Below are 13,856 nucleotides of genomic sequence, written 5' to 3'. Positions count from 1 at the left end.
AATGCACTGATTAAATGATCTTATCTATTCAAATGCTCCTTGTAAAGGTCACTGTAATTCTAGGTTGTTTTCAGTAAAATTTTCCCATCTTGCAAAATATCTGAAACTCCACAACTATAGTTCTTATACATAAAGTAAGCAGATATGCTGGAAGGTAGTGCTCTCAGCTCTTTGGAAAAGTATCCTGTTTCTTTAGTTAGGCCTTTGAGTTTCTCAGAGCCAAACTAATAGCTAAGCCCTTTGGCTTCTGAAATTCGTGTTTAGTAACAGCCTTTACGTCATGTTTACATTAACAAAAAACAACTGTAGCCAAGGAAATGGAACTGTGGACACCAGCAGTAACCAACTAGGGACTCGGGTAGGACTGAACCAGCAGGCTTCCAAGAATGACTGAAGCCTGATTGCAAACAAATGGGGAATTGCAGAATAAACTATCAGCAGTTCCCAATGTGGAATCCAGGGGGAAAAGAATGGGCCGGGGTTTCTATGTTACTGTGAACTGGCCGACAGAAGGCCCTGTGTGCACTTCCAGCAATTACTAACATGGACTAAACCAACAGACCCCATTATTGGAGACTGTGAACTGGAACTGAGGAAGGGATTCCAGCGTGGGATTGTGGACTGAACCAAGGGCTAAGTAAGGACTGGCACTCTGTTGGAGCCTGCTATCAGGTCTATCTAGACTAACTTGTTAAACCCAGACTGGAAAGCCAATTAGATTGGGAACTTAATGCAAAGAGAATGGAGTTGAACGGAGAAGAACTCAACAACAGCCCTTGGAACCGGGCAAGAAAGACAATGAACTCAGGAAGGTTTTCAGGGTGCCACACTGTGTTTCTCGCTGTCCCTGAATCCCACAGGTTCACTTTGGATCCTGTCATTGCCACCAAATCTGTTAGAAAACAAAATTCAGCCTAGTAAATTTGAAGATTTAATTGGCTTTATTGTATGAATGTATGGTCTATGAATCTAGCAGCATCCTTTGTAGCAAATAGAGAGATGCTCTGAGGAGTCACCCAAAGTGTTTTAAGGGAAGAGAATGGGACACAAAGTCATTAACAGAAGAAAAGAAGGAATTGTTTCAGGCAAGGTCACCTTCCCTAAGGAAGAAGAGCAGGGGGTTGGTCTCATGGAAATCATCTTTTGGGGGGGAGTGGAGAGGTATCATGTGACAGGTTACCTCTGTGCTAACGAGAAAATTCCTGACTAACTACATTTCTGGGGGTGACTGAAACAACAATTAGATATTAAGCACCGGTTTGGTGATTTGGCTTAGCAAAAGTACCCCTATTTTGGGTCTGTGGGTTTTTTTTAACATGTCTGTGTGTCTTCTAACTCCTTTTCCCAGGAGCGAGGTAGCTATAGTAAGTCTTACCTTTCCTTTGATGCTTACTTCCTGCAAATAAATGGCTTGTCTGTGCGATTACTCATTGCCCTCTTCTTCCTCTGCATTTTAGAACCCCCAGGGAAGCACCACCTGCTATCTTGTTCACTTCGTTCCTGCTGTTGCAAAGAAGGGATTCTGGGTTTGCACCTCATTATGTGCTTTAGCTTAAAGAAATGGGGTTTTCTAGCCCTTTCTGAGAATTGCAGCCTCCTGCATCCTCTCCCCCTCCTCCTTGATTTACTTTGTAACTTACCTTGTGCTTCAGGTTTCAGCTGTCTCTTAGTTTTATCCAAGCTTCATTTTGTTTTTGTTGCTCATTTTCTTTGCTCCTCTGTGGTGGTTTCTGAAAGGAAAAGGGTGAAATCTGACTTTGAGCCCCAAGATTCTTTCTAACCTCTCTGTATATATGTGCTGTCTGTTGAAAATAACAGTTTTTATTTAGAATACTAAGAACACATCTTTCTTGATGTTTTGGAACTAGGTGTTCTTTATTCTTCCTCCACTTTCCAAAACATATGTGTGATGTTTATGATTGGGCAAGAAAATAAAGAGACTCCTAAACTCTAAGCCACTAATTCACTCTCATCCCCTCATCCTGCCCTAAATCTTGAATAGGTGCTTTGCAGAGTTAGGGCTGGGTAAGAAAGGGAGGAGAGAGGGTGGCATAGTATAGATTGATGTGACCTACAGGGAGCAAAGACCTGAGTGTTAGTGTCAAGAGTTGTTGGCAACACAAGTAAGAGAGTGGGAATAAATACAAGGGGAATATAATAAAGCAGCCAGGCAGGGAAGTGCTTTGAAGAGATGACACTGAGTTGAGAAATAAGGGTGTGATTTCCCTGGCTGCTAATTTTTAGGAAATGTCATTCCCACGTACTATATTGACCTTAGTTTGGAAGTAAAATTCAGTTTTTTTAAATCAGTATACTCGATTCAGTGCTTACAGAAACCTTTTTTCCTGGATTTGTAATTATTGAGCAGAAATAGAATCAATGACTGAATCAGAGTGAGATACCTTTTAACATGTTCATTCTGTAATATGTATTTTGTCTAAGCTTTAGATTTATTTTTTATGTTCAGTTTTTATTATAGGTTAATTATAAAGTGTTCTTTTAAGAACTCATACAATTTTTAAAATGTAACTTCCTAAAACATACAATTTAAAAGCAATGTCATTTAAGAGTTTTATGATAAAGTTTAAAATTCAAGTATTTTCTCACTATGGTCTCCAAGGCCCTGCATGACAGGACACTTAACCAACTCTCTGAATTTGACTTATTATACCCTCCTTGTCCTTGCTCACTTGGCTGAGGTACGCTGGCCACCTTTTTGTTCTCCAGACCTTCTGTGACAGTTCCTGTTCAGGACTTTAGCCCTTGTTCCCTCTGCCTGACATGTGGGCTCTTTACATTGATGATTCTTCTTCTTTAGTTCTCAACTTGTGTCACTTCTTCAGAGAGCCTCTCTTGCCAGCTGCTTTAGTATATTCCCCTTTAATTTCCTCTGTAGAATTTACCCAAATCTGAAATAATCTATTTTATTCATTAGCTTACTTGAGAGTATAAAAATGTAAGCCTCGTGAAAGCTGAGAGGCCTAGACAATCTTGTTTACCACTTTAACTGTGGTACCCAGAGTGCAGGGTCTAACACAAGTAGGTGTTTAGTACTTTTGAATGCATGAATGAAAGACTGACCAAATTTAATGGGCTAATTCCATGCCTCTTGATATGTTTGTACACTAGAGCTTCCTCTAATTGACAGCCTGATTCGTGTTTTACAAAATGTGGAGCATTGTCAGAAGAAACCAGAGAACTCAATGGACTCTAACACAGAAGAAACTAAAAAGTCTGATTTAACCCCAGAGGATTTCCACTTGAAAATCTTAAAGGATATTTCATGTGAATTTCTTTCTAATCTTTTTCAGATATTAACAAAGGTAGGAAAGAAGTGTTGATGGTTTGTTTCTTCAGCAAAAGAAACTACAGTTGCCTGCTTAATGCTCCGAATTTTATTACTATTATTTTCTAAAATATAAAAGCAGTATAATTGTATAACATAAATTTGGGAAAATAGAGAAAGAAAAACTTACCATAAATTTACGATTTTAAACTAGCAACTAATGTGGTTTGGTATGTTTTTATTATACATGTTTTTCACATACTTACAACCCAGGGCATATAATTTTTATAGACTGCCCTTTTCACTTAATATTATAAGCACTTTTTCTGACTCTAAATTTACTGAAAGACTTTCCACTAAGAGCCAATTTGTTTAATATCCAATTTGAAAAAAAACCCAGTTTTCAAAATTTACTGCAAATTTGTTTAAGGGACTTCGTTGTTCAGGATTATTAACATATTCCTCCCTTAAACATACTTTCAATCCCAGTATTTTAGAAAAAATATATCAGTATATCTATGAAGCATGTATTCATAGTCACTGAAGCTTTTAAGACTATTCCTTAAAACAAATATGTTATTCTGACTGTTTTTTTGGTGAATTTTCCTCCTTTTCAGACTTGGGTTTATTAGCATAGATTTTCAGATGTTAGATTATGAGTTTTGACATTGTAAAAGTGAAGATAACTAAGGTATAATGGATACTTATTACCAGAGTGTTTTTATTAACAATGTAAAAAAGTTAGTTTTATATGATTCTTATTATTGGGCATTACAATTTTTATACATCAAGTACAGTTCAACACATGATAAATTGTGCCTTATTTTGATTTTTTTACCAGTAGTGAGGTTGAAAATCTTTTTATGTATTTGTGTATTATTTGTGCTTCCTGCTTTATAAGTTACCTATTTTGATTATTTGTATGAACTCCTTGGATAATAATATACCTTCTGCATATTCATTGCAAGTATTTTTTTCCATTGTTTGCTGCTGATGCTTTTCCTTTTTTGGGGAGGAGGGACAAAGATTTTTCTTTATTTTTAAGTGACAGGAATATAGGAGGAAGCTAGGCTGAGAATAAACAGGGTTATGCCATAACAATTCTTCTATACCATAAGTAATGGAATATGGATTTAGTCTTGATGAAACTGAGGAGCTAGTAAGATGGGTTTTTTTAAGCATTGTCATATGATTAGAAAGATCACTCCAAAATCAGTATTGAGAGAGGATTAGAGAGTTGACGCTGGAAGCGCAGAGGCCCAGAGACCAGCAGACTCTAGTGCTTAGTAATAGTTAAGAACAATCTGAAAAATAAGGAGAGCCTAAACAATGAAAGTGTGGATAGAGAGGCGGGATGGGATGAGAGAGATGTAGTGGAGTAGAATTAAACATTTTGGGGGAATGTTCAGCAGCAGAGAAGGAGGAAGAATCTTGGCTGTATCCCCATCTTTGGTTTCCGCAGCAGGGCGGGTGGGTCGCGGTGCCTTTCCCTAAAGGAAGGACTGCAGCGGAGCACACGTTTGTGTTAGCAAAAGAGGAATGATAGTGGGTTTGGTCTGGGACATTGAAATGCCAGTGGGATCAGTAGGGAATTGTGTCTACTGGTTTGTATTTATCAGATATAACTAGGCATTTTCCTTTTCTGACATTAAATCTTTTTGTTTGTTTTAGGAGACTGTAGCTCAGGGACTAAAGGAGGGGCATTTAAGCAAACCGAAGTGTTCCTGTGTATTTCAAAACCTCCTTCCTTTCTATAGCCCTGCAGTGAGTATGCATACAGGGGGCTGAGTTTCTGAGGATTACTATGTAAAATGTTTTTAAATAAGCGCTTGATCTCTGAGACCATTGTCACAGAAGAGTGCATACAGTTCACGGGATTGACTGCCTTTGTCGGAGAGATGACTGCCTGCTGGGTAATGGATGGGACTAGCCTGAGTAACAGGTCTCATGCTGAGAGAAAGGAGTTAGCATTGAATTTATCAGACCCCTTTCTGTTAATGAAGTAGACAGCGTCGATATTAAGCAAAAATAAGATTTTTGGATAGGAATTGTCAGGAGGTTTTTATTGTTCTTCAGATTTTATCACATTTGCTACCATTAGAGGCAATTTCAAAATAGGAACTTTTTAGGAAAATGAAGTATGCAGTGTGGGAGTGAGGAAGCACGTCGTAAGGAGGGTGGTAATAAAATGCCAGTAAGGATCCTAAAGGGAAAGCAGCGGGGGAGTAAATACTAGTTGAAGAGTGAAGCAAAATAGTGATGATGTTTTAGAGGACTTGATGTTTTAGAGTGCTCTATGGGAAGGACTGCTGCTGTCATCTTGGGATCTGTGGGCAGTTCTTTTCCATTGGACTGTTTAGAAACCACAGGTGGAGCCTTTTTATAGTCAACAATCAATATCTTAAACCACCTTTTCCTCTACTTACATTTTTTTGGTTCTTTTGTTTCATTTATAGGTGGAAGACTTTCTCAAAATCCTACAGGAAGTTGATAAGACCCTTGCTGATGACCTGGAAGAAAGCTTCCCAAGTTTGAAGGTTCAGACTTAAAAACTGAATTGGAATTTCTTCTGCCCAAGAGATAAACTTTATTTTCTTCACTGACAGTTGAAATTCACATACAGGAAATATTATATAAGCTTATATTAGACCATAATTGTCTTCGTATTACTCGCTTACTCTTTTCCCACCCCAGCCTTTTATTTGGCATTGAAGTGAGACTTTTTACCACCATCAAACCCCACCCTCCTTATTTTTTATTGGTTATGTGATGTTTGTCATCTTCAGGTAAAGAAAACAAAAACACAAGTGTATCCTTGAGGTCCTTTTTAGGATATTTGAGGGTTTGGCAAGGATTTTCTTCATAACTCTTTTTTTTTTTTTTAAGAGAAAAACGTTGGGTTCATAACTCTTAATTGGACTTTTATGTGAGAATTTTGTATTTGTAACCACTACAAATGCATTCAGCTGCACTAATAGAAAACCGAGCTGCAGCAGTTTAACCCACTAGATTTCTTAGGTAATAAGAAATCAAGAGGTGGGCAGTCCAGTCCTGATCTGGTGGCTCAGGGATCCCTGACTCCTTTCCCTTCTCTGTGTGGTCCGCTGTGGAGACCTTGTGCTCATGTTTATTGTCTTGTGGTTAAGGAGGCTGTATCATCTATGGATTTTGCTTCCACATTCAGGGAGGAAAAGGAGAAAGAGGCAAATGGACTTTCTTCTTGAAAGTCTTTACCTTTTTATTGGGAAAGGACAGCCCTCCCATGCCAGAACATGTCACGTAGCTATCCAGGACTACTACTATTTGAAATCAAGAACTTTTTTCTTTCTAGTCTGTGTAGGAGAGAAAGCAAGAGAGAAGGGAGCTATGAAGGCTTATTAGATAGCCAATCCATGATGTTTGTCATAGTATACAAATATATCTTAGCTGTTTAGTGAATGTTAATTGTGTTGATTCTGTTCCAGATTGTTAACAACTCAAAAGCAGTTATTAGTTTAGCTTTGTTACAGTTCAGTTTTTTTCAGTGTATGTTTGCAGATAGAAATGCTAACATTTTGATGAAAGTGCATTAGCAAAATTCTCTATTTTTAGCCTAATCCCAGTGGTTCAACTTCAGAAAATGATTTCCTTGAGTGAATTCAGATTGAGGGAATTTAATAACTTCTGATTATTTACAAAGTTTGCTATACATGATTTTTCCTCTCATATTTTTATCATTCTTTATAGTGTTTCCCAATGAAGTATATTCAGAGAATCAACCAGGTGCATTTCTGGAAGCGTCTGGTTTGCATTATTTCAGATGCTGAAAGTGGAATTGTCAGTAGATTTAAAAAAAATACCAGCTTTAAGTAACAAAGCCAGCTTTTTAAACAGCTTTTCTGGTACAGACCCTTCTCATTTTATTGCAGGATCTTTGGCTTGAAAGCACTGGTCTTGCCTTACATTTGGTATTCTTTACTTGAATGACTTTTGCTGATAAAAAATCATAGCATTATTTTGCATAGCATTATTGGGAAGAGATATACAGTTTCCAGTTTGGAGGTAGTTTTATTGTTGAAAATGTCCCTGCTAAGAAGAATTAAATTGTATAATTAAAATCTTATCATTGAAACTCCAGTCGGTAGGTTTACTTTATATATATTTGCATGTCTTCAGTGCTGACCTTATCTACAGGCTGAACATGACTGTTTGTAACATGAGATTTCAAAAGCTCTGATGAAATCACCCCTACCTGCTAGCCAGTGCTGAAAATGCCATTCTCACTGTCTCTTGAAGTTTAAGGTTAAGATGCTAATAACCCTATAAGAATAGTACTCCATGTTATTAGTCATGTGTTCCTCATTGCATATGAATTTCACATTTTGTTTTCCTGAGAACACATTTTGAAGGGGGCAGCCTAAGGAGCTTAGCTATCTCTGTGAAAGAGTGCTACTCAAAGCCCATAAGTTACAAAGGGAGAGAAAAGATGTATTGTAGGAAGGCTAGAGATGTCTAAGTTATTTTCTGCTTCTCATTTCTGCCTTGAACCTGCCTTGTTTACTTGCTACTGTCATAACATTATGAGGTGGTACATATTTTCATAGTTTTGATATGTTTGAAAAATTCCTAAATCTATAAATTATAATAAATTTAAAAAATATATAAGCAGTGTTAAAACTTTTTTAATGCCACATAATCTGATGAATTCACCAAAAAAAAATAATGCTTGTTTTAATTACAGTGATATTTTGAAGTGGTGCTTTCTCAAGAAGCATAAATATGAGATTTGGACTTATATGTACAAATGGAATTGAAACTCATTCTTTCTCCTTACTTCATTGCAGAGAAGTTGCAGGAAGAACTTGAGTTAGTACTTGTTAAACAGGTCATTCTATTTCTAATTAGATTTGAGGTTTTTATTTTTTTGTGATGTATCTAAATAACTTAAGATAGAACATAGATGACATACCTTTAAGATGTTATCCCCTTGCAGTTAATGAGATATAGCCAAATTGTTTTCTTGGCTGATCCAACTTTTTAGATCAAAAGACTTTTTCTACTCAATCTTCAACATTTCCCATTGCCTTGGCTTTGAATTAGTTACCCTGAGTAACTGGCATATAAATGCAAAAAAGTTTAAAAACCACCTCTCAGCATATATACTTTTTCTAATGAGGCATCTGCAGAAACCAACCATATTAATTGAGGTATTAAGAAATAATCTCTATTTGGAATTCAGAAAATCTTAAATGCATGAAATGTTGAGCACTGTTTTCTATTCTGCAGGATTGGGCTGCAGAATAGTGATGCTGTTTCTGAGAGTTAACTGAATTTGAGTAAATTGAAGAAAAGGTATATTGGGGTTATAGATTATCTTGCCTGTTTTAACTAGTATTTTTTAAAATTAATTAATAGCCTATTTTTTAAAGAAATAGGTCCATATTAATTTAGGACAGAACTATGTATTCTACTTGAGCTCCTACTCCCTTTTAGTACTTTGCAATTCTGTTCTCCTCTGTGATCCTGGCAAAAGCTTTAAGAAAGAGAAAAATAAGTAAATACCCCTCTTGAATTAGTCCATACCTATATATATATATATATATATATATATATATATATATATATATACTGCTGGTGTGAGATTTAACCCAAAAAAACCATTGTTAAAAGTTATGTATTTATAGTGAAATGATACGATGTCTTGAATTTGCCTCAAAATAGTCTGGGATGAGGGAAAGAAGGTGTTGAGGGAGTAGATGAAACAAGATTCGCCACGAATTGGAGTTGCTGAAGGTGAATGATGATTTTATAGGGATCTGTTATTTTGTTCTCTGTTCTCTGTGTTTGTGTTTCCTGTTAAATGTTTGAGGTTTCCTGTTAAATATATGTTTTTTTTTGTTTCTGTTGAAATATAGTTGATATACAGTATTATGTTGGCTTCAGGTGTACAACATCAATGTTTTTTAAAAGCAAGTAAATTGTGTAATTTTAAGCCTGAATTTATGAATAATAGCTCATTTCTTTTATGTCTAAATAAGTAATTTAAATGTTAATTTTTATTTAGCATAAAATATATTCAATAGTTGAAACTAACACACATACTTGATAGAAAAAATTATCATCAATATATAAGCAGTTATTTAAAAATGATTATCTTTACTTCATTATTTTAGCTGACTCTACAAGGAGTCATGAGGAATGTTGTAACTGCTAGCCAGGTAGGAGCAGGTATCATATGTTTTAGCACCAGAAGGGGGTACTTTTACTAACAGAAGTTCTTATTGGAAATCTTAATGATGTATTTTATGGGGGAAACAGGGAGAGAAGCACAGTCAGGATTTTAGAGATGGACAGATTATTAGAGATCACCTATGTCCAGTGCTTATACCCTGGGCTAGGCAGACCAACAGGAAAGAGCCTGGGCCAGAGCAGTCCTGAGTGCGAGGCCACACCTACAGCAGCAAGTGAAGGAAACCAGTTAAGACTGGAGGCAGGAGGGCTTCTGTGGTGATGCTTCCAGCCTTCTGCTCTCACCTCCCTGGTATTAGTTCATCAGCCTGACTGCTCTTTATCTGTAGAGAATGCAAAGTCTTCATTGCTAAAATATTATGATGGATATGCGTAAGTCAAATTTGCTTAAATCTAGTTTGTACAACTCAGTGAACATCTGTAATATAAAAGCTCACTTCCTTGAGTTTCTAATTAGTTTTCAAAGCCTAATATGAATATTAGGCTACTCTTTATACCATGATTATTGTGCCTGTGTAATCACCCATATTTTCCCAGGAAGTCCATGCCTGCAGACCTACCTAATTTAGCAGCAGCACAGAGTAGGCCATTCTCATTTTACTCTAATTCCCTTGCCTCAGGACCCTGGCAAGGAACGAACTTCTGGGAAAGGGCTATGCCACACTGAAGCCAGAAATGGAAAGGAGAGAGGGTCTGTACATCAGGCTATTGTAGGTCATTGACCAGCCTGTGGATTGGCTACTTTGGGTTAAGTGTGCATCTCTGATACAATCAACTAAAATTATAATTAAAATGAGTATGATGCAAAATTTGTCTAAGGACACAACAGTGTGCACTAGGATACAACTAGAATACTAGGCACTAGGCTTACACACCTAGTAGAAATGGCCACCATTTACCAAGTTTCCTATGTGCCAGGTACTATGAAGATCTTATGTATGTTACATTATTTAATTGTGCAATATTTTTATAAGGTAATTGTTACCGTTTTACAGATGGGAAATGAAGATTCAGAGTGGTTAAGTAACTTGGTCATAGTTACATAGGCAGTAAGTAGCTAACCCAGGATTTGAATGGAGGCCTGCCTGACCCTAAACATGCCCTTTTAACCACTGTACTATACTTGCATCCTGGAAGCAGACATGGACCAGATCACAAAGGGTTGTATACATCATGTGAAATAAACACCTGGGATATCTACTTACCCATAAATAATCTTATGCACATAATAATACTTATCCACAGACATTTATTTATATCCATAAGTAATACTTATCCATAAATACCTGGGATATGCTCCCTTTTCTGAGAATTGTCCCTGAACTACCTACATTCTTCCTCTGGTTACAGTGTGTGATTGAATAAGAGATAGATTCCTGACCCAAGCTGGACAAAGCAGATTGGTTCAGGAGCATTGGACTCTGAAGATCATGTAATTCTCAAGGCTGAGGACACTGGGGGCAGTCAGTCATGTTTACTACCTGCTATGTACTAGGCATTGTTCCAAACACTAGGACAACAGCGGTGAACAAAACAGACTCTACATACTGGAAGTACTGCAGTGGACAAAGAAAGACAAATCTTGCTAAATGGAGCTTGCATTCTAGAGTCATGTGTAAGAGAGACAGAAGAAGCAGCTGGTCTGCACGGAGGGAGTCATGCAACCTGTAGCAAATCCTCAGTTCTTCACCTCTATTATCCCTGTTCTCATGCCATGGCTTCTTGTGGATGGAGTGACTTCCCTGTCCCTTGACTTGATCAGCTTGGCTGAGTCACTTTGGCCACTGTAATGTCGAGGAAGCTGATATAAGCAGAATACTTCAGTGTACTGTTATTTTTAAGGCTGAATAATATTCCTTTGTATGTATCATTTTTTTCATCTAATTGTGAGTGGACGTTTAGGTTGCTTCTGCATCTTGGCTTTGTGAATAATGCTGCAGTGGAAATGGGAGTGCAAGTATCTCTTTGAGATCCTTATTTTAGTTCCTTTGGTTATATACCCAGAAATGAGATTGCTGGATCATATGGTAATTATATTTTAATTTTTTTGAGGAACCTCCATACTAAAGTGCTTGCAACCAATTTAATTCACACCAGTGTACAAGGGTTCCCTTTTCTCCACATCTTCACCAAACCCTTTGTGTGTAATTTTTGGGACAGCCTTCCTCATTGTTGTGAGGTGATAATCTCATTGTGGATTTCCTTGTTGATTAGTGATGTTGAGCACCTTTTCATATGCCTGTTGGCCATTTTTATGTCTTTAGAATTCCTTTGCTAGTCTATTTATGTAGTTCCTTTGGTAATTTTTTTATCAGAGTATTTGTTCTTTTTTGCTATTGATTTGCAGGAGTCCTCTATATATTTGGATATTAACTGCTAGGTATATGGTTTGGGCATGCTTTCTTCCTTCCCCTGGGTGGCATTTTCATTTGTTGGTGGTTTCCTTTGTTGTGCAGGGATTTTTGTTTGATGTCTTCCTACTCACCAGATCTACTTTTGTTGCCTTGCTTTTGGTGTAATATCCATGAAGTGAATGCCAAGGCCAATGTCAAGAAGCTTTTCCTGTATGTTTATTTCTTGGTGTTTTATGGTTTCCAAGTCACACGTTTATGTTTTTATCTATTTTGAATTAGTTTTTATGTATGGCATAAGGGTTCAGTTTCATTCTTTGTGTGTGGATCTCCAGTTTTCTCCAGCACAGCTTACTAAAGAGACACCACACCTTTCCTGTATACTTGGCGTCTTTGTCACAGATGAGTTAACATATGTGTGGGTTTATTTCTGGGCTCTCTATTCAGTTCCATTGGTCTATAGATCTGTTTTAAAACAATCCCATTTATAATAGCATCAAAAAAATAAAGTACTTAAGAATAAGCTTAAGGAGGTGAAAAACTATAAAACACTGACAAAAGAAATTAAGGCAGACACAAATGGAAATAAATTCCATGACCATGAATTGGAAGAATTAATATTGTTAAAATGTTGATACTTCTCGAAGTATCTACAGATTCAGTGCAGTCCCTGTGAAATCCCAATGTCACTTTTTACAGAAATACAAAAAGCAGTTCTAAAATACAGATTGAACCATAAAAGACTCCCAAGTAGCTAAAAGCAATTTTGAGGTAAAAGAACAAAGCTGGAGGTAACAAACTTCATGATTTCAAAACATAAAACTTTTTAGGTTTTCTTGAATGAGATCTGAAAAGTCTCAAAAATCTGAAAATTCTACAATCACATTTATTTTTCACTAGAGATAAGTTGGGTGAAGATATGCCATACTCAATGGTTCATTAAAACATGATTTATACTAGAACATCAAGAGCTTTTCACAGTAGTCTTGCTGCTTCTGAATACCATTCCTTGTGAAATGGTATTAAATTAATTTAAAACACCAGCTTCCTGTGTTCTGCTAAAGCTACAGCATGTATTTATAAAAACTTTTGTGCTCACAAGAACACTTTGTTAATTACACACCAAGCTTGTATCAATATTAGGCTTGTTGATCTGCAGACTCTTTAGAAGTTGAAGCCTTACCAGACCATCTGCCAAACCTGCCATTTGAAATGCTTTTCCCTATTATGGTAATGAAATCACTAAAATCATTTCCTGTCCCCAGTCCTTGTTCAGATCTTCTATCTATTGTCAATAAGAGGATATTAAAATACTCAGGAAAGTCCACATATCCTTTTCATCCTGGTCCACAATGTAGCACATGGCTTTGTGTTTTAGTGTTGGAAATAATAAATGGTGACGTTAAGCCTATTGTAATAAAAGAGAGCTGCTTATTAAAGTTTCTGCAGCTGTTTCTCCTTTGACATCATGGAACCTGTTATAATAACTTTTATTGGCTTCCCCCACTTAACATTCAAGGTTTATATGATTGCATGAGGAATCAAAACATTTTGGGAACAGTCTCTTCATAGATGTTTTCCTTCTCAATCAGGCCTATTTAACATGCAGATTACAACAATGGAATAGTGGGCAGAAAGGAAAAAGAGGCTTTCTGTTTTCTTCTGGAGGAGTTACGAAGTATCTGCTGCTTCTGGGAAGGGGTGTACATTGAAATTATTATGGGAGTGAGGGTGGGAGGGTATATTTATCATAATCCAAAATGCAAGAGAATGCATTTACTTGACTTTAAGTTATTCGATGTCAGATCATATCGTTCTGTTTTGGAGCCTGTTGACTTCATACCATTTGAGGAATTTGGCATCTCTGGAAATTTTCTTTGGGTCTCTATTTGGGAAGGCTGGTGGCATTTATAAATCCCTGAGTGGGCTTTCTTCAAAGTACAACTGGTGTTGGCCTTTTCCTGCCTATACCCAGGAATAAGAATTCACTT

General features: G+C 36.8%; 1 protein-coding gene across 1 annotated transcript in view; it reads left to right on the top strand.

Moving 5' to 3' along the window:
- The window catches only part of SAAL1 (serum amyloid A like 1), a 65,663-nt gene extending 56,406 nt beyond the window's left edge, over positions 1–9,257 (top strand). Inside the window, exons 10-12 of the mRNA XM_073216298.1 lie at positions 3,130–3,323; positions 4,958–5,050; positions 5,743–9,257. Of these exons, the coding sequence (XP_073072399.1) occupies positions 3,130–3,323; positions 4,958–5,050; positions 5,743–5,835 (380 nt within the window). The 3' untranslated portion in view covers positions 5,836–9,257. The remainder of the gene's footprint in view (positions 1–3,129; positions 3,324–4,957; positions 5,051–5,742) is intronic.
- The last annotated feature ends 4,599 nt before the right edge of the window (positions 9,258–13,856 follow it).

Source organism: Manis javanica, chromosome 11 (assembly GCF_040802235.1).
Source record: "Manis javanica isolate MJ-LG chromosome 11, MJ_LKY, whole genome shotgun sequence".
In the NCBI taxonomy this organism is placed as follows: Eukaryota; Metazoa; Chordata; class Mammalia; order Pholidota; family Manidae; genus Manis; species Manis javanica.
The sequence above is the reverse complement of the archived record's forward strand: the minus strand, read 5'-3'. Positions and strand labels throughout refer to the sequence as shown.